The 26212-nt window shown below is 37.7% G+C and overlaps 1 protein-coding gene and 1 long non-coding RNA gene across 4 annotated transcripts in view; one reads left to right on the top strand and one right to left on the bottom strand.

Annotated features, from left to right (window-relative positions):
* The window catches only part of LOC119865416, a 204987-nt gene that overhangs the window by 119819 nt on the left and 58956 nt on the right, over positions 1 to 26212 (top strand). The gene's annotated exons all lie outside the window — the stretch shown is intronic.
* Positions 23131 to 26212, bottom strand: part of AGTR1 (angiotensin II receptor type 1) — a 47518-nt gene continuing 44436 nt past the window's right edge. For both annotated transcript variants that reach the window (XM_038571160.1, XM_038571159.1), the window contains one exon: positions 23131 to 25139. In XM_038571160.1, coding sequence (XP_038427088.1) covers positions 24010 to 25089 — 1080 coding nt within the window. In that variant the 5' untranslated portion in view covers positions 25090 to 25139 and the 3' untranslated portion in view covers positions 23131 to 24009. The remainder of the gene's footprint in view (positions 25140 to 26212) is intronic.

Below are 26212 nucleotides of genomic sequence, written 5' to 3'. Positions count from 1 at the left end.
GTGAGACAAGATTCCATCAAAATCCTAGAGGAGAACACAGGCAACACCCTTTTTGAACTCGGCCACAGTAACTTCTTGCAAGATACATCCATGAAGGCAAAAGAAACAAAAGCAAAAATGAACTATTGGGACTTCGTCAAGAAGCTTTTGCACAGCAAAGGGTACAGTCAACAAAACTAAAAGACAACCTACAGAATGGGAGAAGATATTTGCAAATGACCTATCAGATAAAGGGCTAGTTTCCAAGATCTATAAAGAACTTCTTAAACTCAACAGCAAAGAAACAAACAATCCAATCATGAAATGGGCAAAAGACATGAAGAGAAATCTCACAGAGGAAGACATAGACATGGCCAACATGCACATGAGAAGATGTTCTGCATCACTTGCCATCAGGGAGATACAAATCAAAACCACGATGAGATACCACCTCACACCAGTGAGAAGGGGGAAAATTAACAAGGCAGGAAACCACAAACGTTGGAGAAGATGCGGAGAAAAGGGAACCGTCTTGCACTGTTGGTGGGAATGTGAACTGGTACAGCCACTCTGGAAAACTGTGTGGAGGTTCCTCAAACAGTTAAAAATAGACCTGCCCTACGACCCAGCAATTGCACTGCTGGGGATTTACCCCAAAGATACAGATGCAATGAAACGCCGGGACACCTGCACCCCGATGTTTCTAGCAGCAATGTCCACAATAGCCAAACTGTGGAAGGAGCCTCGGTGTCCATCGAAAGATGAGTGGATAAAGAAGCTGTGGTCTATGTATACAATGGAATATTCCTCAGCCATTAGAAACGACAAATACTCACCATTTGCTTCAAAGTGGATGGAACTGGAGGGTATTATGCTGAGTGAAGTAAGTCAATCGGAGAAGGACAAACATTATATGGTCTCATTCATTTGGGGAATATAAAAAATAGTGAAAGGGAATAAAGGGGAAAGGAGAAAAAATAAGTGGGAAATATCAGAAAGGGAGACAGAACGTAAAGACTCCTAACTCTGGGAAACGAACTAAGGGTAGTGGAAGGGAAGGTGGGCGGGGGGTGGGGGTGACTGGGTGACGGGCACTGAGGGGGACACTTGACCGGATGAGCACTGGGTGTTTTTCTGTATGTTGGTAAATTGAACACCAATAAAAATTATTTTATTAAAAAAAAAAAAGAAGATGGAGGAGGGAGCTACAAGCCAAGGAATGCAAAGACCCTCCAGAAGCTGAAAAAGGCAAGGAAACAGATCCTATACAGCCTTCATAAAAGAATGTGGATTTGCTGACCCCTAGATTTTAATTTAGGCCTAGTGAGACTTGGGTCAGATTTCTGACCTAGAGCTATAACACAATACATTTGTGTTATTAGAGAGCCCCCAAGTTTGTGGTAATTTGTTACAGCAGCAGCAGAAAACCAATAGAGCTTTTAATGTAATTATTGATAGGTTAGAGCTTGTTTTATTGATTTTTTTGTCTTCTATTTGTTCTGTTTTTTATTTCTCTGTTTTCCCTGACTTCTTGGGTTATTTGAACAGTTTTTAAGAGTTGTATTTTATTTATGTATAGTGTTTTTGAGTGCATCATATTATTTAGCTTTTTTAGTGGTTGCTCTAGGTATTATGTGTGCCTAACTGCTCACAGTCTACTGCTATTGTCATTTTATCCTCCTCCATTTATAATTGTCTTAATATTTCCTCTGCATACACTCAGGGCTGTATCAGACACTGTTCTACTTCATCTTTTAACAGTCAAATGTAGTTTAGAAAATGAAAGAGAAGGAGAAACTATTGTATTTACCATGTTTTTTTCTTACTGTGTTTTTTCTTTTTTCATGAGGTTCAGAGTGTTCCTTTTGTCATTAGCTTTCTGTTTAGAGAAACTTCTGTAGCTGTTCTTATAGAGATAGGTTTGCTGGTGTCTATAAGTTTATCACTCTTGACGAAATACAGAAAGTGTTAAGACATCATGTCTTTGACTACTTTTTCAGCCCAGCCCTCTTTCTCCTCTCTGTGGGGCTCTGGTGACATGAATGTGAAATTTTTTTAGCAGTCTCCCAAGCCCCCAAAGCTCTATTTATTTACCTTTTTTTTTTTTTTTTTTTTACCATCTGTTTTCTCACTTTTTCATGTTGGGTAAGTTCTATTGTTCTTTCATTTCTCTGATTCTTTCCTATGCCCCCTCCATTTTGCTGTTGAGATTATCCACTGAGATTTTTATTTTGGTTATTTTCCACTTCTAAAATTTCCTTTTTTTTTTTTTTTTTTGTGTGTGTATCATCTGTTCGTTTGCTGAGACTTTCTCCCCTTATTGAGGCTTTTACTTTTTAAAAAATTTGTTTTAAGAGTGTTCACAATTGCTCATTGAAACATTTCTATGCCAGATAATTCTAACATCTTTATCATCTCAATGTTGGCAGCTATTGATTTCCTTTTTCATTCAATTTCAAATTTCCTGGTTCTTGGTGTGATAAGTGATTTTTGCTGGAACCTGGACATTATATTGTGAGGCTGTGGATTTTACTTAAGCCTTCTGGTTTATCTGGCTTTCTCTGAGTCTGCTGTGTCCGGGGAAGTCACAGTGCTACTTCATTGCTGCCAGAGGGAGTTAGAAGTTCAAGTTTCCCACTTAGCCTCTTCTGACACCTGCCTGGGGCTGGGGGGCTCTAACCTTACTGCAGGGAGGGTGGAAGTTCTGGCTTACCATGTGGTCTCTACTGAGAGGAGAGGGTAGAAATCCAAGCTTCCCAGTGGTCTTTACTGACATTAGGGGAGGACCTGGTTTCTGGCCAGGGGAGGTGAAAGTCCCAGCTCACTACTTGACTCTCACTGAGTGCAGGGCTGTTGAGGTTCCTCATCAGGTGGAAGTCTAGGCTCTGTACTTAACCTTTGCCTGCTGTGGGTGGGAGTGAGGCCACATTTTTTCTGTGGTATTTATCTGGAGTAGAGCAGTTATTATCTAAAAGTGTTCTTCTTTCTAGGCTGCCGTTTTCCTAGTCCTCTGGTTAGAGCAAGTTTTGGATGGGGCTAATTTTTGTCTGTGCCTGTTGATGTTTCTGCATTGTCATATCAGTCAACTTCAACTTCAGATAAAACCCCCAGGAACTCAGCATCATGTCTTTTGTAGAGTCCTGAAGCCCCTATCTAGTCTGCTGGCTTCTCTCCATCTTTCAGAGTCTTCTTGTTTTTATCTTCTATATAATGACCATGGTTTTAGTTGTACTCAGTGGGAGGAATAGGGAAAAGTACCTCTACTCCATCTTCCCAGAAGTGCAAATCCCCAGGGGCTGTATTTTTATTATTCCTGTGGTATTTCCAACTCTTCCAAATGTATATGCAAAGTGCCAGGCACTTTTTAGGAAACATATATACTAAGGAAATAATTTTAAAGAAATAATATTTGATGTCTTGTGAACCACTTATCTATGTTCATTTATTGACTTGAAAATATTTTCCGAGGTGTAGAGGACACCTCCGCAGCTTCCTAACTGGTCTCTCTGTGTGTACCCGTGCCCTCCCTAATGTTTATTCATTACATAGTTGCCAGAGTGAGCCTTTACAAAGGTAAAGCTGATCGTGAATGCTTCTTCCTAAAATGCTCCAATGATTTCCTGCCCTAATTCTGAAGGAATCCAGAGCCTTTACTATGATTAATTCAAGTAAGAAAAGATTCCAGAGTGAGGAGCCCTGGAGTTCTGACCTTGGCTCTGCCACCCAGATAAGGGTATGACATTGAGAAACCATTTGATCCCTCAGGGCCTCTCTTTCTCTGACTTAAAAATCAGCGAGTTTTAGATCAGACCCATCCCAAACTTGCCACTGTCCTTTAATATTCTATGAAGATAACAGACAAGTATACTTAAGTACTTATATATATAGGATTTTTCATATTTGTGTAGAAGTGTATCTCTCCTTGTTTCAGAAGGAATCTAGAAAAATTCTAGAAATTCTACTGTGATGTTACTCAGAATAAAAACCTTATAATAACCTACATAATCACTGCAAAATTTGCATATCCTCCCCACTTTGCATTTGCCTTTCTTTCTGCCTAGAATGCTTTTCTCCGGGATATTACACTGGTTGACTTCTCATTATCTTTGTTCAAGGTCGCTATCACAATGAGGTCTTCCCTGATACTACCCAATTTGCAACAGAATCCCTGCCTCACCCCTAACACTGGCAATCGCTAACTTTTTGCCCACTTTTTTCCATAGTACTTCCCACCTGTGTGTTCTATGTATCTTATTTATTTACTTATATTCTACTTATTTTACTTGTCTGTCCCATTCATTATCTTCTTACTTCTTGTAGAAAGCTATTTCTGTTAAGCAGAGGTTGTTTATTTTAATGTTTAATTGTTGTATATCCAACAATTTAGGAGTGTTAGGTGCTCAAAAATATTTGTTTTTTTTTTTTTAATTAAAGATTTTATTTATTTATTCATGGGGTGGGGAGGGAGAGACAGAGACATAGGCAGAGAGAGAAGCAGGCTCCATGCAGGGAACCTGATGTGGGATTCGATCCTGGGATGCCAGGATCATGCCCTGGGCTGAAGGTGGCGCTAAACCACTGAGCCTCCAGTATCCCTCAAAAATATTTGTTGAATGAATGTTACATTCATGTCTTATTGTGAGTTTAACTTTACTTTGTCATTAAGAATGACAGAGAGAAGGAGTTGACATTCTCAGATCTTTCTTTTCATCAACCTTCAGCTTTGCTCATATTTATCAGTTGCCCAGCACATCGAACCAGGCTCATGAAGGTACATTTTATTTAAGTGCAATATCAAATTATCAAAAGGAATCAGATTCCAGCAGCACTTAGAACATGTGAAAACAATATTTAAACCAACGAAATGCACAGCATACTAGTGTTGTCTGCTGAACCTACCAAGATTTTGTATGTTGGAGTATGATCTCACACAAATGAAAGCTCTGATTCACACACTGCACAATATTGTTACCAAGACTGACTCATCTATGTGACTATTTCAGCTCTTAATTGCTTTGCTAAATGCAAATGCTGAGCCATGGCTCAAGATGTGGGTGGGCTTGCAGACTCTTTCTCCACTTGGGCAAATCTGCATTTTTGTGTACCCAGATACCTTAGCTGGTGTCCTATCTACTCTTTTGCATCTCCCCTTAGAAATGGATTTCTTTTTTTTTTTAAGATTTTATTTATTTATTCATGAGAGACAGAGAGAGGCAGAGACATAGGCAGAGGGAGAAGCAGCCTCCTTGCGGGGGGTCGGATGTGGAACTCCATCCCAGGACCCTGGGATCATGCCCTGAGCGGAAGGCAACACTAAACCACTGAGCCACCCACATGCCCTTAGAAATGGATTTCTGATCTGTGAGCCAAGAATGGCTCAAAGGAAAAGCTGGCACCATTATCTTCTTAATTTGCTTGGAGGTGAGAGCAATCTTACTGTTACTAATTCTAAACTGCTGAATAGAAAGGAGCATTTTGTTTAAAAGACTGAAGACATAAATGTTCCAGTCTGGCCACCAACTTTGAGTCTGGTGAACATTTAGCTTAAGAGTATAAGGAAAAAACCACTTTTAGAATAAGAAATCTTGATTTTTTGTAAGTGCCTTTTTTTTAATGGGCTCAACATTGTTACTTACCAGTGACTAGCCAAATCCTGGGTCTTACTATGGAGATTTGTAGAAAAAATAAACTGAAGCCTAAAGGAGAATCTTCAGTTTATTTGGTGCTTGCACCATTGGCTTCCTTCCAGTTATTCTGGGTCTGTGTAGGTTTCTGCTGAGTTTTCAGTAACAAGTGGGGCCTGACATTTCCTTAGCTTGTCCATGAGGTCAGTTTTATTTCTTAGGCAGGCTATTTATCTTGTTCATAACAAACCATTGGGGTGAGAAACAAACTGGCCTGGGCAGAAGCAACTTTCTTAATTCATGTTAGTACATGAGACAACATCTCCACTCTTTACAAAAAACCCCAAAAAACAAAATAAAAAAGCCCCAACCAACCGACCAAGAAAACAAAAAGTCCTTTCCTATGGATTTTGCAGAATCTCTAAATTGTTTTATGCTCTTCTTCAGTCAGAATAATTTTGCTTGTTATGCACTGTAGATGGTGAAGCTGTTGGTAGGATTTAGCGTCTTGTTCTTTTATTTTATGAGAACCAGGGCCGGCACAAAATGTTATACATCATCTGAAAGAAGATAGATTGGAAATGGAAGCCATCACTAAGTCCTGAAACATGAAATCCTGAGCCTGAATGGTGGCTTAAAAATTCATCCCCTCTTAGATAAGCTGACTTGATAGAGCTAGATTGGTGAGAATCTCATGTACGATATGGTGTGTTTATAAAGTTACAGGTCATTTCCTTTACTTTCCTAAACATGTTTTTCAAATTGGTTTCAAGTTGATCCAGCTGCCTCTAGCAGAGTATCTCAAAAGCATAACTGCCCTAAATATGACAGATAGCTAGCAGCTGTTGTTGCAAAACTGACACTGCATTGGAACTGCCTCAACAATGAAGCTGTGCTTTGTAGAAGCCACACACTCTGAAATATTTGTCTTTGTGATAAGCTTTTGCAAGAAGTCTGTCCTGATGGTAACACTGAGAGGGTGCATCCTGCTATCTTTGGATTTTGTTATAAATCTTTCCAGGAGACCAAACTAAACTGAGAGATGTTATGTACATTTATCAATGCAGAGTCAGCATTTTCTACACTGATTTCACAGATATTTTGGTTTCTTATACCATATATCACAACTTGGACTTTCTCTCCATTAGCCTTCAACTATGTACATTTGGATTTACTTTATGATTTGGGGCCTGTTGAATGCATTATTTCCGTGTAGGTAGAGAATATGGCAATATACAATGTTAAGTGGGTCTTTAGGAAGGACATGGAATTTATAAAAATCATCTAATCCATGTGGATATTTTTCTGGCTCATCTTGGTGCTCTTTTAATTTAAGCTTTTTCTTAAATACTGTATTTGCAATTTAAGCACTGCCACATGCTGCCACTGCCGTTACAAAGATACATTAGATTGATAGAATGATGCTGCATTCTTTATGACTGAAGAAAATAATGACTTCCTCTGTTCTCTCTAATCATGTTTTTATGGTTTGTTTTCCAAAATACTGCATACTTGACCTTAAAAGGGGAAAAAGACTGCACATTTCATTTAACGAGTAATAAAAAGTTGGGTTCTCATTTTGCATTTAAACCTATGGGGAATACATTTTACTATAAGATATTTTCATCATGATCCCTAGGTCTCAGACAATTCTGGCTGACTCTGGCTGCTTGAGGACTGTATGTCTTAATAATTGAAAATAGATGCGATGAACTTTGACCCCTTTAACTTTCTGTGTCTCGAGTTGAAAACTACTTTTCAGTCTTCCATGAGATTTTAGGAAGCCACTATTTTAAGTAAAAGGAAAGAACAAAATAAAACAAAACTCATATTTTATCCTCTCCCCTTCATTATGTTACATTTTAATGGTGCTCCCATTACAATTTCTAAAATAAATGGTGATAATGATCCTCTCTGTCGCACCTTATTTAAAAGGTAGAGCACTTTTAATGTGCTCTTCTGAGAGAAGTACGTTATTTGAATGCTTTTCTGATTTAAAGTATACATTTAAGAAACCTGGTCCTTTTTGACGCTTCAGATCTCCTATATCAGGCAATTTGTGTGTCCAACATCATTCATAAAAATGGGGAGAGCCCTAAAAGAACACTAAGCTCTTTCAAGCGTAATAAAAAGCATCACGACTGCATTCCTTGGAAAATGAAATAACATTGTAGAGAAGACAAAAAATTAATTTGGAACTTTCCCTTTAATTGGTTAAGAACCTAAAGTCCCCCAATTTTGGTTACATAGACCTTACTCCTAAGTTGTGAGGTTAAGGAATAGACTATGTCCTTTTGGCAGATTCACAAATTTTCTACCTGTCAATTTGGGCCAGAGACTTTAAATAAAAGTGCATTTCATTTGTGTAATGCAGTGTCTAAAATACTTTGGTCATGCTGGTTAATTTATCAAACTACAAAATTATGCATGGCTCTGATGAGTCATGTAGTTTAGAATGTTTACCTTAGTTATTGAAAATTATACTATATTCATCTTTAAGAAATCTTGAGAAATTTCAAGTAATATATTTTAGAGTATATTTCAGGGAATCTATATGCTTTATTTCATTCTGACCAAAAATAAGTGAGTAGCAGTTTGTTAAATCTATTTGTTTTCTCTTGGACTAATTGTAGAAAGATGCTCAGAGGTTGTTATTCTCATTATGCTTTTCTTAGCTTCAGCAGAGTGTTGAATCCATGTTCCGTAGCTGCTTTTCAGAATGAATTATTAGTTTTAATGAAACAAAAAATATTCATAATCCATTTAATTCATTTACTGATCATTCAAGAATTTGGTGTTTCTTTTGCTTTCTAACACAGTATAGAGAACATGTTTCGCTTAGGATTTATTTGATGAATGTCGACTTATTTTCAAAAGAAATGAATCGGTGTTAAAATTTAATCAGAAACTAGTGACTAAATTGTTACTCAGTCTATACATAATCCAGACAATGTGTTGCCACTTGCTAAGTAAGTTTTTAAGATTTGTTATTTTTAATCTTTTTAATTCACACTCACAATCACAGACACTCACTCCATATAGGGAGGCCAACAGCAAAACTTGTTTGGAGGTTTGCGTGTATATAAGAGGGGTAACAGTGGGGGGTCATTTTTGCTAAGTGTCCACTCTGCTCTGGGCATGCTAGGTAATTACACAGGTCTCATTTTTTTTTTCAGGTCTCATTTTTGTAATGTGCAGTTGTATGTTTGGAAAGCGAATCACACCTTGGCCATTGTGGCTTATGCATAATTTTAGTTTCTCAGCTCTGCCTGTCTGCTGGTTTCTTTGTTGTTGCTCATTGTAGAATCAGAGACTGGGAAGCCTTGGAGACTTTCTTATAGATCAGTGGAAGGATTTACCTATGGGATCTCCGAGCTGTTAGATACTTTATTATTATTTTTTTAAGGATTTTACTTATTTATGAGAGAGAGAGAATGAGCAGAGGGGATGGGTAGAGGGAGACGATGACTCCCCACAGAGCAGGGAGCCCAACTTGGAATGTGGTCTCAGGACCCTGGAATCATGACCTGAGCTGAAGGCAGACATCCAACTGGCTGAGCCATCCAGGCACTCCTGTTAGTGACTTTAGAGCTCATCTAATTCAATCCCCTAATTTTGTGGAGGAAGAAACTGGAACTCCAGGAGATTAAACAGCTTTCTCAAGGTCCCACGGTCACTAAGTAGTGGGCTTTTTGTACTTCTGGACTATTTTCCTTGCATTCCAAGTCTATGGTGTGTGGATGAACTCTCTTCGGTCTGCAATCTCTGGATTAGATGGATACCCTTATCTGTTTTTTTTTTCTTGTTGTTTTATTGTCTATTTAGTTTATTTCGTTGTCTGCCTTTGCTCTCAGTGCCATCTTATTCCTCTCTTTTGGTGGCATCTGAATCTTTGCGAGTATTTTACTGTTGCAATGTTGGGCTTGGAGATTTTGAGAAATCAGACTAGAAGTTTGACATTATGGAGCTTGAATGAAAGTAAATTAGGATTCACCCAGATGTATACCAGGAAGCTCAGTCACAAAGTTGGTGGAAAGACTAAGCCTGAACATACAATCTTCCCATGTGTTACATGATGCATTCTTTGGTGCCTGCATTACCTATTAAAGTTTCAAAAGTGTTTTTTTATTCAAGCCAGTGTTAGAAGAATGAAGAGTTTATGAAAGGATCAAAGCATTTATTCCTCAATTTCCTTGAGCTGTAGTACGAATCCCTTGACATTGGTGAATCTATTCATAGAAACATGTGTTTGTCAGAGAAAAAGAAGTCACTCGGTATCCAGTCAGCGAAATACTCATTCATTGTGTGTGTGTGTGTGTGTGTGTGTGTGTGTGTATCAGGGTATGATAAATTATTATTTCCACAAACCCGTGTTTTCTTTGGGCTGGCGAGGGGATATTACTCAACAGGTTGCCTTGAATTCATTGTGAAAATAATAATTTTCCCTGAACCCTCTAACAACTTGTTTTGTCATTTTGTACTTCAATATCTTTAAATGTTGAAGATATCTTAAGATGGTTCCTGAAGATATTTGTTACAATAATTGAAAATAACCTTCCCGGCTTCTAGCTTTGATCTTCATGAAGTTCTCATCTCAGGCATGTTGGCACCACTGTGTGGAGGGCTGCCCTCTAAAGTGTGTATTGGTATACTTAGAGCTGGTTTTGGTTGACACAAATTAATTAGAATTGTAAATCATTATATGACTCTTCCATTCTTCATTGGGAGCAGTAGTTAAAATGCTGGCACCGGCTAATTAACAGGCTCGGTGCTGCCTTGTGTGTGAGGCTAGTCCATAAAGAATTTGATGCTTTCTTTCCTGAAACAAACAAAAACAGCTTTGGAACTGTCAGGAAATAACAGCAGCACTTGAAGGCTAATCATTACCAGCTTTTGTCATGTGGTTGTAATTGTTGCATGAATTCTGCTTCAATCAGGGAAAAATATGCCTAAGTGCCAGTAAAAGTTTTTATGCTGCTATGAAATTTTGCAATTTATGGCTTTGTACAGATCAGCCTGTGTTACTAGGCAACACTGTATGTGTCATTCACTCAAATTATTCCTTAATCCCCAGCATTGCTACAAACTCAGTTAAAAAAAAGCACACACAAAAAACCATAATAAACTATTGTAACATAGGGTTAAATCTGATGACAGAATTGAAATGGAAGTTATGATGCTGACAAAAGAAGCCGCATTTGAAAAAAATACACTGGACAGAAAACAATAAGAATATTTAGAGCTTAACCGTATTCACCTCAGGAAAAAAAAATAGTAGTTCAAATGGATTTAATGATTATGTAGTTCTCTGATTGGCCATTAAGCTGGCCAGGTTTTTGGCACTTAAGCAATCATATTTGTGATTCTGGTTTTAATTAAGAAGTACACTGCAGGATATTCAATGACCAGGGAAATGTGGTATTGCTGCTGGCTTGCTGTGCATCCATATGCATTTGAGAGAAGATAAAACCCTGAAAGAGATATAATGGCTCTTTCTCTCCATCTTTTAATAGACAGTCTGCCTGAGACATTGCTGCACAGACTGAGTCTTAGAATTTACATGAAGTCTAAGCACTGTCATTTTAACAGGCAAGAAATTCCAGCTTGTTCCTCAAAGCAATACCACATTACGTGGCAAAGACAGAGTGATAGACACTTCAGAGATGTTCGATGACTTGGAATGGGATTAGAGAAACCCTAGAATCAGGGTGGGAGCAGCTGCAGTAACCTTGGTTTGTGGTGTGAAGTGTTTTCTGGTTTGAATGCATTTAGTGTTTTGAGTTTCTGCTATTATAATTGTCAAGCAGCCTAAATGATACTTCATAGATAGTTATTATGTTGAAAGTAACAAAAGTCAAATTTTGAGCAGAAGCTCCCCAAGATTCATTTTAGTACAACTCTCTCATATGGGAAATACTTCCTAGGTGACAGCATTTCTCCTAGGAAATAGGAGATTTGAGCTCAAACTTTGGCTGTACTCAGACTTCCTGTACTAACTGGGTCCTCACTTTCCAGTGTGAGTAGATAACACTCCTGAAGCAGGGTTGGATTGTTCCTGCCACAGGTCCTTTGCTTTGCAGTTTCACTGTCTCAGGAACTGGGAATCACAACCCTTGGGGCATGTGGAAGTTGTCGCTATGAAGAAATAATGACGAACTGCTACTCGGCTGGGTTTGGCTTATTTGAGCAGCTTCTTCATGTAACTAGGTTTCTCCTTCCTAATGACTGGTAAAGCTAACTTCTCTTTTTCCCCTTCCCCAGATCCCCTGAGAGGTGACTTGTCATTTCCTCTAATTGCCTTTTCCTATTATCAGGGTTGACCTATGGAGTGATTTCAGGAGTCCTAGAAACATCTGCTCCAAATTTCTCTCCCTCTGTCCCATATTTAAGAGTTGGAATTCCATTTTCAAAATCCCATTTCTTGTAAGGCATTGTCCTGTGTTAAAGCCGAAAGCCTCCAAGAAGTCTAGGTTCACCTTTTAGGGCCATGGTGTCATTGCCTATGAAATGAAGGGGTTGCAGAAGATCATATCCAATGGCATTTCTTTTCCTAAAGTTGATAACATGTGCAGCTTTATTAGACCCTTTTTGATGGAACTAAAATCTGCCTTGATAAGGGACAGGGGAAGAAAAATTTATACAAGTGTAAGGTATTTGGTAAGTAAGAGATTAGCCCTGAAAGTTACTAAAAGAACATATAGTTAAAGGGAAGAAAAATTAATCTTTAACTTCAACAAAATTAATCACCTGCCCCCAGTATTTCTTAAAATGTGAGGTTATAATAACATGATTTTTATGCCCACCTATGGTAAATGGATATGATTACTTAGAAAGTGTACATTTAGGCATTAGCAACACAATGATTTATATTTTAAAATAAAGATGGTGTTTTAAATTTTTCAAATAACTGTGGAATATGAGAACTTGTTCGAAACTAAGCCTAGTGATATGCTAAATGGATATAAGGGGGGAAAAAGTTGAGAAGCTAGTTCCCCCTAAAAATCCATTGGATGAACCCCATGAGTGTGCTTCATGAGTGAGTATATCCACACAGATCTTGAGGGCACATCCATACACAAAGCAGTAAGAGGTTCTGGAAAGTAGGAATACTAGGAAGTGATATATCAGATTGGCAGAAAAATAGGAAGATTGATGGGGCATGAATCCTGAATAAATAATATTATGAGATCCCTCTATTCCATGACGAGTTTTTCTGCTTTCCACTACTGGGAAAGTACTAATATTGAGTACCACTAGACTATCAGTAATGGGGTTGAACAATTCTCTATCTTACATGTGTGTGCTAGAATTTTTCTAAGGAAATATTCTGACAGTCTGCTTCGGGGAGAAACTGAGTCATTTCTGACAGTCTGCTTTGGGGAGAAACTGAGTCGCTTAGTCTGCTTCAGATATGGTTGATAATCAGCAGTGGGGAGATAGTGAGGTAAATGACTAGGCTGCTTTATATGAAAAAATAAGAGAAACTGGATTTGCTTTCCCAAGGGAGATGCTAATATTAGAGGAGAGTGTGGAGAAAGAAAGGGATGATGTATGAGATGGGGTGAAGGTGGGAACTTGTATGGGATATAGGGAGAAATGTCCAGAGGGCTTTTTGAATAAAAAGTATCCTTTAATGTCTATGAATGTGTGTGTGTGTGTGTGTGTGTGTGTGTGTGTGTGTAGTTGGAACTGTTTTACATCTGTATCACATGGAATGGGGGCATCCTACAGCCTGTATGGAATAGTGAGATGACCTCTAAACTGAACTGGGAGAAGCAGATGGCTCGAATGAGACCATGGAAATGTAAACTTCTCAGACTTCTGCAGAAAGTTTTGGAGATCTTGGGCTTTCTCAGGGAGTCTGAGTCAATCTTACTAAGATTTCAGTGGACCCAGAGGTCCCCGCTGACCTCACAAGTGCATTGCTATTCCTGCCAAGCACTGCTTTTGTACCACAGTAGTGGATACCCTCACATCACCACCTACTGGATTGGTGGTGTCATGCTCTTGGTCTTTATAGAATCATTACAAAAACAACACTATAAAAATCAGTCCTAAATGAAAAATGATCCATCATGTGACTGTTTATCTCCATCCACAATCCTATATGAGAAATTCTCTTAAGGAATCTAGTGTCAAGACGATTCTGCTCCTTGGGAACCTGGCCTGCTGTTGCTTTGATAGAAATAACTGGAAGTACTGTAATATTTTCTTCTTTTCATCCTGCCTGCAAGAGGTTCAGAACCTAATATCTTTTTCAGTCACAACTCTTCTGTTAGCCTGCATCGTCGGTCATTTTGCTTTTTCCTTTCTGTGGTCCTTATTTCTGATTTCTACAATATTTCCCTGTTTTAATGTGATCTTTATTGAAAGCTGCTAAAATACTCTGTGGAAATATCTAGAGTAAAAATAAAATATACCTTTGATTTTGTTCAATAAAATTTTTCATTGAATTGCATCAAATGCTAGAAATACTATAAGGTGTCCTGGTAGAGCTGCCAGCTGCACCATCATGCCCACGTATTTCATTTCTGCACTTAGTGCCTTCTCTGAGGATTAGCTGCTTAGTGGGACCCACACCTTTATTTGGTCTCCTGTGGAAGTGGAGGTGTAATCACTGGCTTTAGGTCATGCTACCAGCTGTCTTTGTTCCCAATATTCATGAGTGAATTTAAAATATACATTTTGTGCAAGCCTTTTAGATTTGCCTATTTAGCCTCAGAAACGACACTGCATTCTTTAAAAAGATTTACTTATTTATTTTAGAGAGAGGGAGTCAGCAGGGGGAGGGGTAGAGAGAGAGACTATCTCAAGCAGACTCCCCACTGAGTGGGGCTCAGTCCCACAACCCTGAGATCATGACGTGTGCTGAAACTGAGTTGGATGCTCAACCGACTGAGCCACCCAGGTGCCCTGACACTGTACTTTTTATTACAGTTTTTCCATGAAATAGGCTATTTGGATGAAGTCACATGCAGTGCAATTTGAGAAGGTGAGGGAGAACACATAAAAGAGAGAGGGGGAAGAGAGGGGAGAAGCATGTAAAAGAGAGGAGTCATAAAAATTGAAGACCAAATACTTTCTCATTTACTACCATGCATGATGCTAACACATGCTGCTTGCATAATGCTCTTCTTTTCCTTCTTTTCTTTAATTTTTTTTTTTTAGGATTTTAATTATTTGAGAGAGAGAGAGAGCACAAGTGAGTGAGAGAGAACACAAGCAGCAGGGAAGGCCAGAGGGAGAGGGAGAAGCAGGCTCCCTGCTGAGCAGGGAGTCCAATGCGGGCTCCATCCCAGGACCCTGAGATCATGACCTGAGCCAAAGGCAGATGCTTAACTGACTGAGCCACCCAGGCACCCTGCCCTTCCCTTCCTTCTTGATCCCAAGAGTTGTCAAACTTGGCCCTGATGACATTTTGGACTAGATGATTCCTTTGTTGTGGGACAGTTTTGTGCATTATAGCAGCATCTCTGATCTCTCCCCACTGGGTGCCAGCCAGTAGTGCTTTCTTCACCCAAGTTGTGACAACCAAAAATGTTTCCACACATTGCCAAATATGCCCTGAAGCACAAAATCATCCCCAGTTGAGAATCACTCATCTACCTCTGTGCTCACTTTCCTATCATGATAGGTTTCATCACTACTTTCTGATTCATTTGGCTGCTGGAACTTTCATCATGTCATGGCCATTCTCTCAGCTTGTGGCTGAATTGCTTTAAAACGTTAAGAAATGTTTCATATGTAACCAGTACTTTCTATCTGTCCTGCAGCTGGAAGCAAAAAGTGAGGTGGTAAGCATGTTTTACCTCATCAGTTGCAACTCTCTTATCTCTCACTGTTTTGAGTACCATCTATTTTGAGGTGATTTTTTTTTTTTTTTTTAAATAATGCTCCTAGAACTGTCCTCAGGACTCATGGCTGTGATTTTCACCTTCATCCTCCCATTTTCTAGGCATAGTTCAAATAAATAAAATCACACTTTTGTTTTCATTATTCGAGGTATATTCTTCATATAAATTTATTGCCAAATCTGAGCTGTATACCCAAAAAGGATATCTATCTCAGAATAGAGTTTCTCCACAATGTTTTTTCCAAAAGGACATTATTCCATTAGGTTGTAAGGAAGTAAAATTCGATATGAAAATTATTTTCGGAATTTCCTTCCCCCTTTCATTTAGGAAATGCTATCTAAAATCTTGGATGCAGAAAGGACCAGAGAGCACTGAACTAATTACTGTGATGGTTAGCAGTCATAGCCTGTTTATTTGCTAGAACCAGTATAAGCTCATCCAAAATCAAATTACAATAAATGTAAAATCCAGTGTTATGTCGTATAAGGTCAATTAGTACTTTCCATTAATGAGTCCAACTTTCAAGGATGAAGACTATTGTAATTATAGCTCGAAACCCAGTAAGTATGAGTTTAAGACAAAGTAAAATATTACACTGATTTTGAATAAGCAGATGTGGGCAATATTTTGGAAGGTACCTATATGATTCATATTTTGTGATGCCACCCCCCTTTATGGAGGGAGGCAGCATAGTTTAGTAAATAAGAGCACATATTCTGGAATTAAAATGCCTGGGTTTAAATTTCATCTCTAGCAGTTGCCAGTCATGTTATCTTGCACTGATTATACAAAATCTCTAAGCCTCTTTTTGTCTCATTGGATAATAATGGAATGATAAACTGGTTGTTGTGAGGATTAAATAATATAATGCATATAAACAGGAAACTCGGTGACTATCCTGTAAGAATTTGATAAATGGCAGCTGTAATTTAGATTTTGCTAAGGATTGGATTTTGGTTGACAGAAAACGTATTAACAGGCTTAAGAGAGAAGAAAAGTTTAGAGGGTAATGCTAGCTCCTGGCACAGAAAGTCAATTTTAAAATGATGTCATAAGGACTTGGTTTCTCTCCATTTCTTTTTTTTTTTTTTTTAATTTATTTTTTATTGGTGTTCAATTTACTAACTTAGTCAAGCCTTTCATATCTTGATTTCATACATTGGCTTTATTCTTAGGCTTCCTGTGAAAACTCTAGGAAATTCTTGCCTCTCCCTTTTGAATGACCAAATGGTTGCAACTTCTCCTCATATCTACTTATGGTCTGTATGAGAAAGAGAAAGCTTTTTATCTGATAGCCTGTTTCAAAATCAAGAGATTCACCTTGATTGGTTTCAATTAGGTTATGTGCCCATTCTATTGCAATCAGATGGGCAGATTTGGTTAGGTCCTCTCACATTCCCCATTGGATGTTTTGGCAATAGGAGTAGAGCTCTACCAGACTCTGGACTAAATATGGGAAGTGGTGGGCACCGAATGGAAATAGGTGGCTGTTTCTGGAAGAAGGTGGAACAGATAGGGGGATTCAAAGAGCGGCCATAAAGATTATATAATTAGTGAAAAAGTCTGTCCTTCCTTCCTTCCTTCCTTCCTTCCTTCCTTCCTTCCTTCCTTCCTTCCTCTATCCTTCCCTCCCTCCCTCTTTCCTTTTCTTTTCTCTTCTTTTTCTCTTCTCTTCTCCTTCCTTCCTTCCTTCCTTCCTTCCTTCCTTCCTTCCTTCCTTCCTTCCTTCCTTCCACTTGTTATATGAATGAATGAAAATCACATTTACTTATTTGTAAGGGCATCAGATTATGTGTTTGGGGACTCTATTCTCTCTCTTTTTTGTTTTGGTGCATGTCTGCAATGATTGAAATTGAGGTACAGCTTTACATTCTCTGGCTAACATACCTTGCTTTGTGTCCATTCAGTACTCTTTAGAAACTTGGCTGTAACAATAGCTGCTAGGAGAATGCCAGATCAAAGCAAATCCAGATCTGGGGGCTTCTCCATCACACAGTGCTAGCTGATGCATAGTATCTCTGCTCAGGAGTCTGCAGATATGATGTTTTTTTTCTCTGTGGTGAACTCTATGAAGGCTTCTTTCTGTTGGCTAACCCCAGCCTGCTTTCTCTCTGCCATTTAGCAGAATCAAAGCTTATTTTGTGAAAATTTTCATTTAGCAAATGTGTGTGCTGATCTGGCATAGTAGTACTTCATCTGGCTTGGAAAGAGGTTCTGTGAAGTATGTCCCAACTCACTGGGAGGGTCAGCCAGGATTACTATTTTTCATCGTGTTCAATTTTTCAAAGGAAGCTTATTAAGACATGGAAAGAATGAAGAAATGGACTCAGAGACATATATGACTCATTACCATTTTGATATTTGAAGCAGAGTAATTATAATAGCAAACTGGCTTATAACAGTTTCAAAATTAAGGGCTCCTGGGTGGCTCAGTCAGTTAAGGGTCAGACTCTTGATTTCAGCTTAGGTCATGATCTCAGGGTTGTGAAATCATGAGATGGTGAGATCGAGCCATATGTCAGGCTCTAGGCTCAGCTAGGAATCTGCTTGAGATTCTCCCTCTCTCTCTCTCTGCCCTTCTCCCTATGCGTGCTCTCTCTCTCTCTAAAATAAGTAAACAAATCTTAAAAAATAGTTAAAAAATTAACATTTATTCATCAGATTTACATCTCTGTGCACATAGTATTTTCCTATAATACTGATTGAAGGGCAAATCTCAGGTATTTAAATTCTTAAAGGGTTATTCTACAAAGCTAATTTGTATAATGGGTGATTTAGATTAAATACCATTAAAGATAAATTCTCTCATTCTAACATTCTTTTGAAAGAAAAAAAAGACAGTAGGGCACCTGTCTGGTGGCTCAGTGGTTGAGTGTCTCGCCTTTGGCTCAACTTGCAATCCCAGGGTCCTGGGATCGAGTCCCACATCAGACTCCTCGCAGGAAGCCTGATTCTCCCTCTGCCTATGTTTCCGCCTCCCTCTCTTTGTCTCTCATGAATAAATAAATAAAATCTTTTAAAAAATGAAAAAAAGAGGCAGTAATTTAATTTTGGCTCACTCTGAAAATTTGTATTTTTGGACCTTATTTACTTCATTTCTCAAGTATGGAGGGTCAGCTTGTTGAATGAAGGTCTTACCCATTGGATTTGGGGAGGGTAGGATATGGTATTCATAGGGTTGAAGAGTTTAGAGAACATCCAGGTCATAGAGAGAGAGGGGAGCCTAGACAGCATGCAGATCATGTATTGGAACTCTCAGGTGATACGGGTGCTCATTTCCTCTCTATATTTACCATTTCATGGTCTAGATCATATTTATTATAATGCTGTAGGCAACACAAGAGTGTTTTATCAGTGTGAAAACTCAGGGGGAGAGTTCTATTTAAAATAATTTATGACAGTAGGTACTATGAGTACCCTTAGTCCCATCCAACTACAAATCCTTCCATATCACCATACCTCTTCCCTCTAACAGGCATACTACACTGGATGTCCTAGTCCTCACCCTCTTCTAAGGAGACATGAAAGAAGGACAGTTCATGTGACCCTTATTAAGTTAGGGACCAAGATATTTTGGGACCTAGACTGGTATCATTCCCACTAGATGGCCAGTGAGTGATGTGCTGGCCACTAATAAAAGGAAAATCTTTTTAAAATTTTATTTTATTTTATTTATTTATTAGTTGAAGTATAGTTGACATACAATGTTACCTTGGTTTCAAGTGTACAACAAATGTAGTGATTCAACAGGTCCATATGTTATGCTATGCTCACAAGTGTATTTACCATTTTTTACCATACATAAGGTAAAAAATATATTTTTTTATATTCCCTATGCTATACCTTTTATTCCTATGACTTATTCATTCCATAACTGGAAACCTGTATTCCCTTTCCCTTCACACATTTTGCCTATCCCCATACGTACTTCCCCTCTGGCCACCATCAGTTTGTTTTCTGTATTTATGGGTCTGTTTTTCCTTTTTGTTTGTTTGTTTGTTTATTTGTTGTATTTTAGATTCTACCTATAAGTGAAATTATATAGTATTTGTCTTTCTCTATTTCTCTTAGCATAATACTCTTTAGGTTTATACATTTTGTTACAAATCGCAAGATTCTTTTTTTTTTACAGCTGAGTATTCCATTGTGTGTGTGTGTGTGTGTGCCCACACACACATGTATATACACTGTGTGTGTATGTGTATGCATATCTTACATCTTTTTTATTTATCCATTCATTTATCAGTGGACACTTGGGTTGCTTCCATAGTTTGGCTATTGTACGTAACGCGCAATAAACATAGGGATGCATATATCTTTTTGAATTCGTGTTTTTGTTTTCTTTGGGTAAATGTCCAGTATTTGAATTACTGGATCATATGGTATTTCTATTTTTAACTTTTGGAGGAGCCTCCCTACTGTTTTCGCTAGTGGCTACATCAATTTACCTGCCCCCCAATATTACATGAGGATTCTTTTTTCAACATCCTTGTTTACACTTATTATTTCTTATTTTTTTGATTCTAGCCATTCTGATGGTGTAAGGTGATATGTCATTGGTTTGGATTTGCATTTCTTTCATGCTTAGTGATGTTGAATATCTTTTCATGTGCCTATTGGCCATCAGAGAGCAAGTTTTTATTGGTCAAGCAGGAAGGAACACATGTAGCTATCAGCTATAGATCATTATATTCTGTTCCTTGATTAGAGACATGGATGCTGGTTCTGAAGTATGACATAGGCATCAGATACAGGTAGAATCAAGGACTCAAGCATCTCAGGGCTTTTTGTCTTTTCTGTTAACTTCACTCTCACTTGGGTCCTGGTTGCTAATAAATTCCAAGCTTACATTCACAACTTCCAGCATTGGGAAAGGGCCAAGTATCCATCAGTATCTGTTTGAAAGATCCTTAGGAAAAAAATCTGTGATTGGTTTACTTCAAGCCTGGATCAGTTAACTGTGGCCTGGGGATAGGATTAGGTAGGAAAATGGCTCATTCTGAGATGGTCCTGTCCTTGAGTGAGGTGGGGAAATTCCTATGAAGAGGCACTGCATAGATAGTTCCACAGGTGTTCACTACACAAATATATCAGATGATAGTGGATGTAGTTACAGATGTCATATTTTAACTATTCAATCAAATTTTTAAATTTGGAAAATCTGACTCTCTAACCATTAGCTCTGATATTCTATCTCTTCCATTTTCTTGTTCCTTTTACATTAATTTTTCAGTCTCTTCAAAGCCTCCAGGACCTTTTCTCTCCCAACGTGCAACCTGAAATATATAAAAATCATAAAGGGACAAATCTTGCCCCTTAACATTGTCTGCTCTTTATAACTTGCTTCCCTAATATTTAGGTCCCATCTTCCTCTGGTTAGTCTGGGTCCAGTGGATACAACATGGCCCTGGGGACCTAAACATCCACATTTAGCTCTTTTGTGAGGATTGCACCCTGAGCATTGAGGCAGTATGTGGCTGCCTCCAGTCTTCTGTTTACTCCTCAGTCTCATCTGTTACTGATTTACTTTCTTCTTTACCCTTGGGAAAATCATCTTACACACTAGTATCCAAAATTCCCTGGGACTCGTTTTCTTCACTCACTTCACTTTTGTGATTTATCTGAATCTGTTTTCTCTTCTCTGGTTACCCAGATTGGCATGTTCTGTTGGGGGAAAAATGGCCCAGTATACAGATTTATAAAACTGAGAATCTGTGGCATCCAATCTCTGTGAGCCTTTCCATGGCTTGCCAATCAAGCTACTGCTTACTTGGCTCTCTTTCATACTGCCCACAGCAGCTGATTGAAATGTTTACTGTTGGAATGCATATTGGGATGATTTGGCACTTGTATCCTTATGGTAAATATTCCTTTCTGCATAAATTTTCAAAATATTCCAAAAAAATTCCAAAAAAATAAGGAGTTCACCTAACCTCTGAATATGCCCATGAAGAGTAAATTATGGCATCTTGTCCTAACATTTTCGTAAGTAGAATCTGCACTTCAATATTAAGTTGGTCTTACTGAAAAAAGCAAGATTAATCATTGAAGTTACCAATGTCCATTTCACAAAATGGGACTGGGAAAAAAATCACAATATAATTTGATTAAATTTAAATGAAAATGAGGCTTGGAACATGTTATTCATGCCAGCTAATAAATGCATGACATAAAGGATATCTAAATGCAATTATCTGCCAGAAATCTTACCAACTGTAACTTACCAAATGGTTCTGCAAATTTGAAGTACTTGTAATAACTTAGATTAAGATGAGTATTGAATTAAAAAAATGAACAGTTATACGTTTGACTTGGAGGGAATTCAAATAGGATAAGTTTACACTATAATTTGGAGTGAGATAGAATTTATTTTTTAAGCATAATACTTTGTGAAAATAGCAACAGAACTTTGGAGTTAGTGAAATTAAAAATAATGTTAAAGGAAAATAATATGAGACATATGTAGCCACATTTATTCTCAAATAAATTCTCTATCCTTGGCAATGTGAATATAATAGGCTGTTTTGTGGAGATTCTGACCAGCCCACCAACGCCTCTCTGAATGCCCGCCCCCTTGCCCACAGCTTCCATTGACTGTTTCATACATCCCCCCTTCTTTTGGCTACTGTTTATTGAGTCAGATGATCACATCAGCCTGCTCCATGTGGGCTCCCAAGCCAGTGAGGCCTCTAGGGAGAAAAATGAGGCAGGAATGCTAGAGTACTTTCTCTAGGGCAGGTGCATCCCTGTTATAGGATGTAGTAACTGGATTCCAGTAAAATTTCCTTATTAAATTTAGTAAATATGGCATGCTTCGGGAACTGTGCTGAGATATATTCATACATAGTTGGTAGTATTATAAATTGTTATAAGTTTTCTGGAAAATATTTGGCAATATGTATTAAGAGTATTAAAAATGTTCATATCTATGTCCTTGGTTGTACTGCTTCTAGAACTGTACTGTGAGTAATTTATCAGATTAAATACTTGCACATTTGTCACAGTGCAATTTATGATCTTGAAAAATCAGAAAAAGCTAAATGTTCCAATTTTAGGACTAGCTAACTATATCAGAATGTGTCTGTATTTTGTAATGTTACTCAATTATTAAAATGTTTTAGAAAAAATATTTAAGGGTGTAGCAAGCTACCATGCTATGACATCAAGTGAAAAGTCTGTATACAAAGTACTATACATATTCTAACTCAAATATACAATTCATATATGTATGTGTTTATAATGAATGCAAAAAAAGTAGAAGAAAATGCACCCAAATGTTAAAAATGGTAATTTTTAAGCAGGAAAACTAATTGTAACTTATTTTTTATGCTTTACTATATCTTCATTTCCTACAATGATCATGTATATAATTAGAAAAGTTCTATTAAAAAAATTGTGTGTAAAACAGTGTCTTATATTAGTGTCATAAGAAATGGGTTTTTTCTTTGTTGCATGAAAAATTTTGAAAAACTCAAAAGGATATATTTTTTTCCATGCTGTGCAGTGGAATAAATTGTATTATTTATCTTTGCAATGGCAGGATATAAAATGTTTAAGAAATAGTATTAAACTGTCTGTTGTATTAAAATTTAAATGGAAATGTGTTCATAGTTATATTTGTCTTGTTTTAAAAAGAAATCAGCATCTATTTTAAGTAATGGAGATTAAATACGTTACAATAAAATTATTTTATTTTAATGTAAATATGTTTACCAGATTTTAATCAAGTAACAACAGTTTAGAGATATAGATATACATATACAGATAAAACATATTTTTTAAAACTGTAAGGCATACTTTATGATATATAATCTTTTTACCACAAAATATATATACTTCTCAGATTATGAAACACAACCGATATGACTAGGAAGACACTACTACCTAGGACCAGAGTAACACCTTTACAAATAGTTTAGCTTTTATATATGACTTTGGTAATATCTGTATACAAATAAGCCAAATAGCTGGCATGTTTTGGCAGTGTGAATCTGTAAGACAGCTGAATTTCACAGAAGTTTCTGAAACTTGACAATTACTACTTAGCAAGTCTATGTACAGAATGTGCAGTAGCAGGTACAAGTGAGCCAGGGTTGCTAATAGCTAAATAGGAACAAAAGCTTACTGCCCTTTGGAAATTGGGCAGAGCAATCTTGAGCTCTGATCCCCTGTTACTCCTCTCGAGGTTTAACATATTCCACATACCTTTATGTGGAAATCAAACTTAACAGAACAAGAGCAGACTGGGGAGATGGAATTTCTGCCAGTAAAATTTTCCCAATCACATTCATCCAGTTTCTGACCTCATTCTTTGAGTGGCCATCATCTTTCTAATGTAAAATGTGGCAAAATGTGGTTTGCTTTGTTTTGTTGCACGGGGAAAGGAAAGCTTTTGTTCAGAGCTTTAGAAAGGTTCACTGAGACCAAATGACCTTCTTAAATTCTGAAAAGTAGCTAATGCTCATTTGATAGTGAAGGGGAATATACTATAGGGGAATGTTTTTCTTGCTTCTTCTTTTACAAGATTACTTCACCCACAGGTTTCAAGTGTGTCACTCAACTTCAACACATGAAGCAGACTTCTTGGTGGATGCGTTTCCATGATCTGAGGGGCGGTAGGAAAGTGTGCTCATTTTTGTTGATAGGCTTGAGTGGGATTTGGCCTTTGGAGGGATGTATTTCAGAAGCTGGAGAAAATATTTTTTAAATTTTTTCCCCAGAAAGCCATAAAAGAGAGGATTCAGGCAATTGTTAAAATAAGCTATGCAAATAGTGATGGGCATGGCGGTGTCAACAATATCTGCAATTTTACAGTCATGTATGATGCCCAGCTGAATCAGTACGTCCAGAAAAGTGAATATTTGGTGGGGAACCCAGGAAAAGAAAAAGAAAAGCACAATTGCCATAATTATCTTGAAAATATCATCATTTCTTGGCTTGTTCTTCTGAATCTCATAAGCCCTCTTTAGGGTCTTCCAAATAAGAGTATAACTTGTAAGAATGATCAGAAAAGGAAACAAGAAACCCAGTATGTTCTTGGTTAGGCCCAGTCCAATGGGGAGGGTTGAATTTTGGGATTCATAATGGAAAGCACAAACTGTGATATTGGTGTTCTCAATGAAAAACACATTTCGGTGGATTATAGTTGGCAAACTTGCCAAGCCAGCCAGCAGCCAAATAATGATGCAGGTGACTTTTGCCATAAGCATTGTGCGCCGAAGGCGGGACTTCATTGGATGAACAATAGCCACGTAACGATCGATGCTTAGACATGTAAGTAGAAACACACTGGCATAGAGGTTGAAACTAACACTGGCTGAAGCGATCTTACATAGGTAATTGCCAAAGGGCCAGCGGTATTCCATAGCAGTGTAGACAGCCCATAGTGGCAAAGTCAGTAAAAAGCACAAGTCAGCCAATGCTAAATTCAAAAGAAAAACACTGGCCACAGTCTTCAGTTTCATGTAAAAGTAAATGACAATCACTACCAAGCTGTTTCCAAATATTCCCACCACAAAGATGATACTGTATAAAGTAGGGATCATGACAAATATATAATTATGCCTTCCAGCTTTGGGACAGTCATCTTGGATTCTTTTAATACCATCTTCAGTGGAAGAGTTGAGGATCATTTTGATCTCCTGGGTTAATTAATCAGTCTCAGACACTATGCCAAATGCACCTGGAGAAAATAAAAATGAAAAGATTAAAAAAATTAACTTTGGGTTATAAACATGCAGTTTTATTTTTCAATAATAAATATAGTAACTCAACTTTAGTCTTAGGAAAAAATCAATAATATTTTCTGGAGAAAAACTGAACTGAGAGAGTCTAAGTTTACACATTTAAATTAATTTTTAGAACATATTGCTTTTCTAGGAAGTGATAAACACCCTCCGGACAAATGGAAGTGGGGATCCTATGTAAATAAACTTTATGTCTTTTACATTTTTTCTAGAAGTAAATCCTAGCTTCCAAATTGATTTTAAAAACATAATCTAAATCTCAGAAAATAACACTGAATTAAATTCATTATTCAGGAAGACTTGAGGTTTTTCAGAGGTAGGCAAGGCTAATTAATTAGTCTTTAACCTTAGAAGTATGACAATCTGTATCTTATTCTTCAAACCATATCTTACATTTCATAATCTTTACTTAAATATAAACATTATTAGCATCCTCCCTGAAGTGGTCAGAATAGCTGCCTCTGGGTTACTGAGGAATTGGTCATTGTGGGAACTGATTTAGGAAGGGATAAGGGAGAGGGCTCAAAACTTTGTGGACTAGCATTCTTGCCATGGTTTCCCAGGCCACTACAGTCAATACCCACTTTATTCTTTAACTTCCAGCTCAGTCTAGGAAAAGAGACTGAATCTCCTAACTTTTGTGCTTGCCAGAGATTTCTGGAGTGAACTCTGGGGTTAACCATTCATATAACAGGAATGTCAGATGAGCAGAATAGGTCAGGGTTATCAATAAAACATATCTTTTGTGGGGGCTTAAGATGGCAGCAGTTCTTTAGGATTTTTGGAAGAATCAGATGCTCAGTAATGGGCTCCATAAAGACTTTTGCAAATATTTGCTTCAATATTTTACATAATAAGTAATCAAGTTATTTATTTATGTGATTTAGAAAATCAACATCTTCTGCCCTAGCAGAGTCCATCAGAAAACCTTTGGGAGGGAGGCTGAGGACACTGCAAGTGTAACATCACAGGATGTGGCACAGGCACACTCTGAGGTAGAAGCTCAGCA

This window comes from Canis lupus, chromosome 23 (assembly GCF_011100685.1).
Source record: "Canis lupus familiaris isolate Mischka breed German Shepherd chromosome 23, alternate assembly UU_Cfam_GSD_1.0, whole genome shotgun sequence".
Classification (NCBI taxonomy): Eukaryota; Metazoa; Chordata; class Mammalia; order Carnivora; family Canidae; genus Canis; species Canis lupus.
The sequence above is the reverse complement of the archived record's forward strand: the minus strand, read 5'-3'. Positions and strand labels throughout refer to the sequence as shown.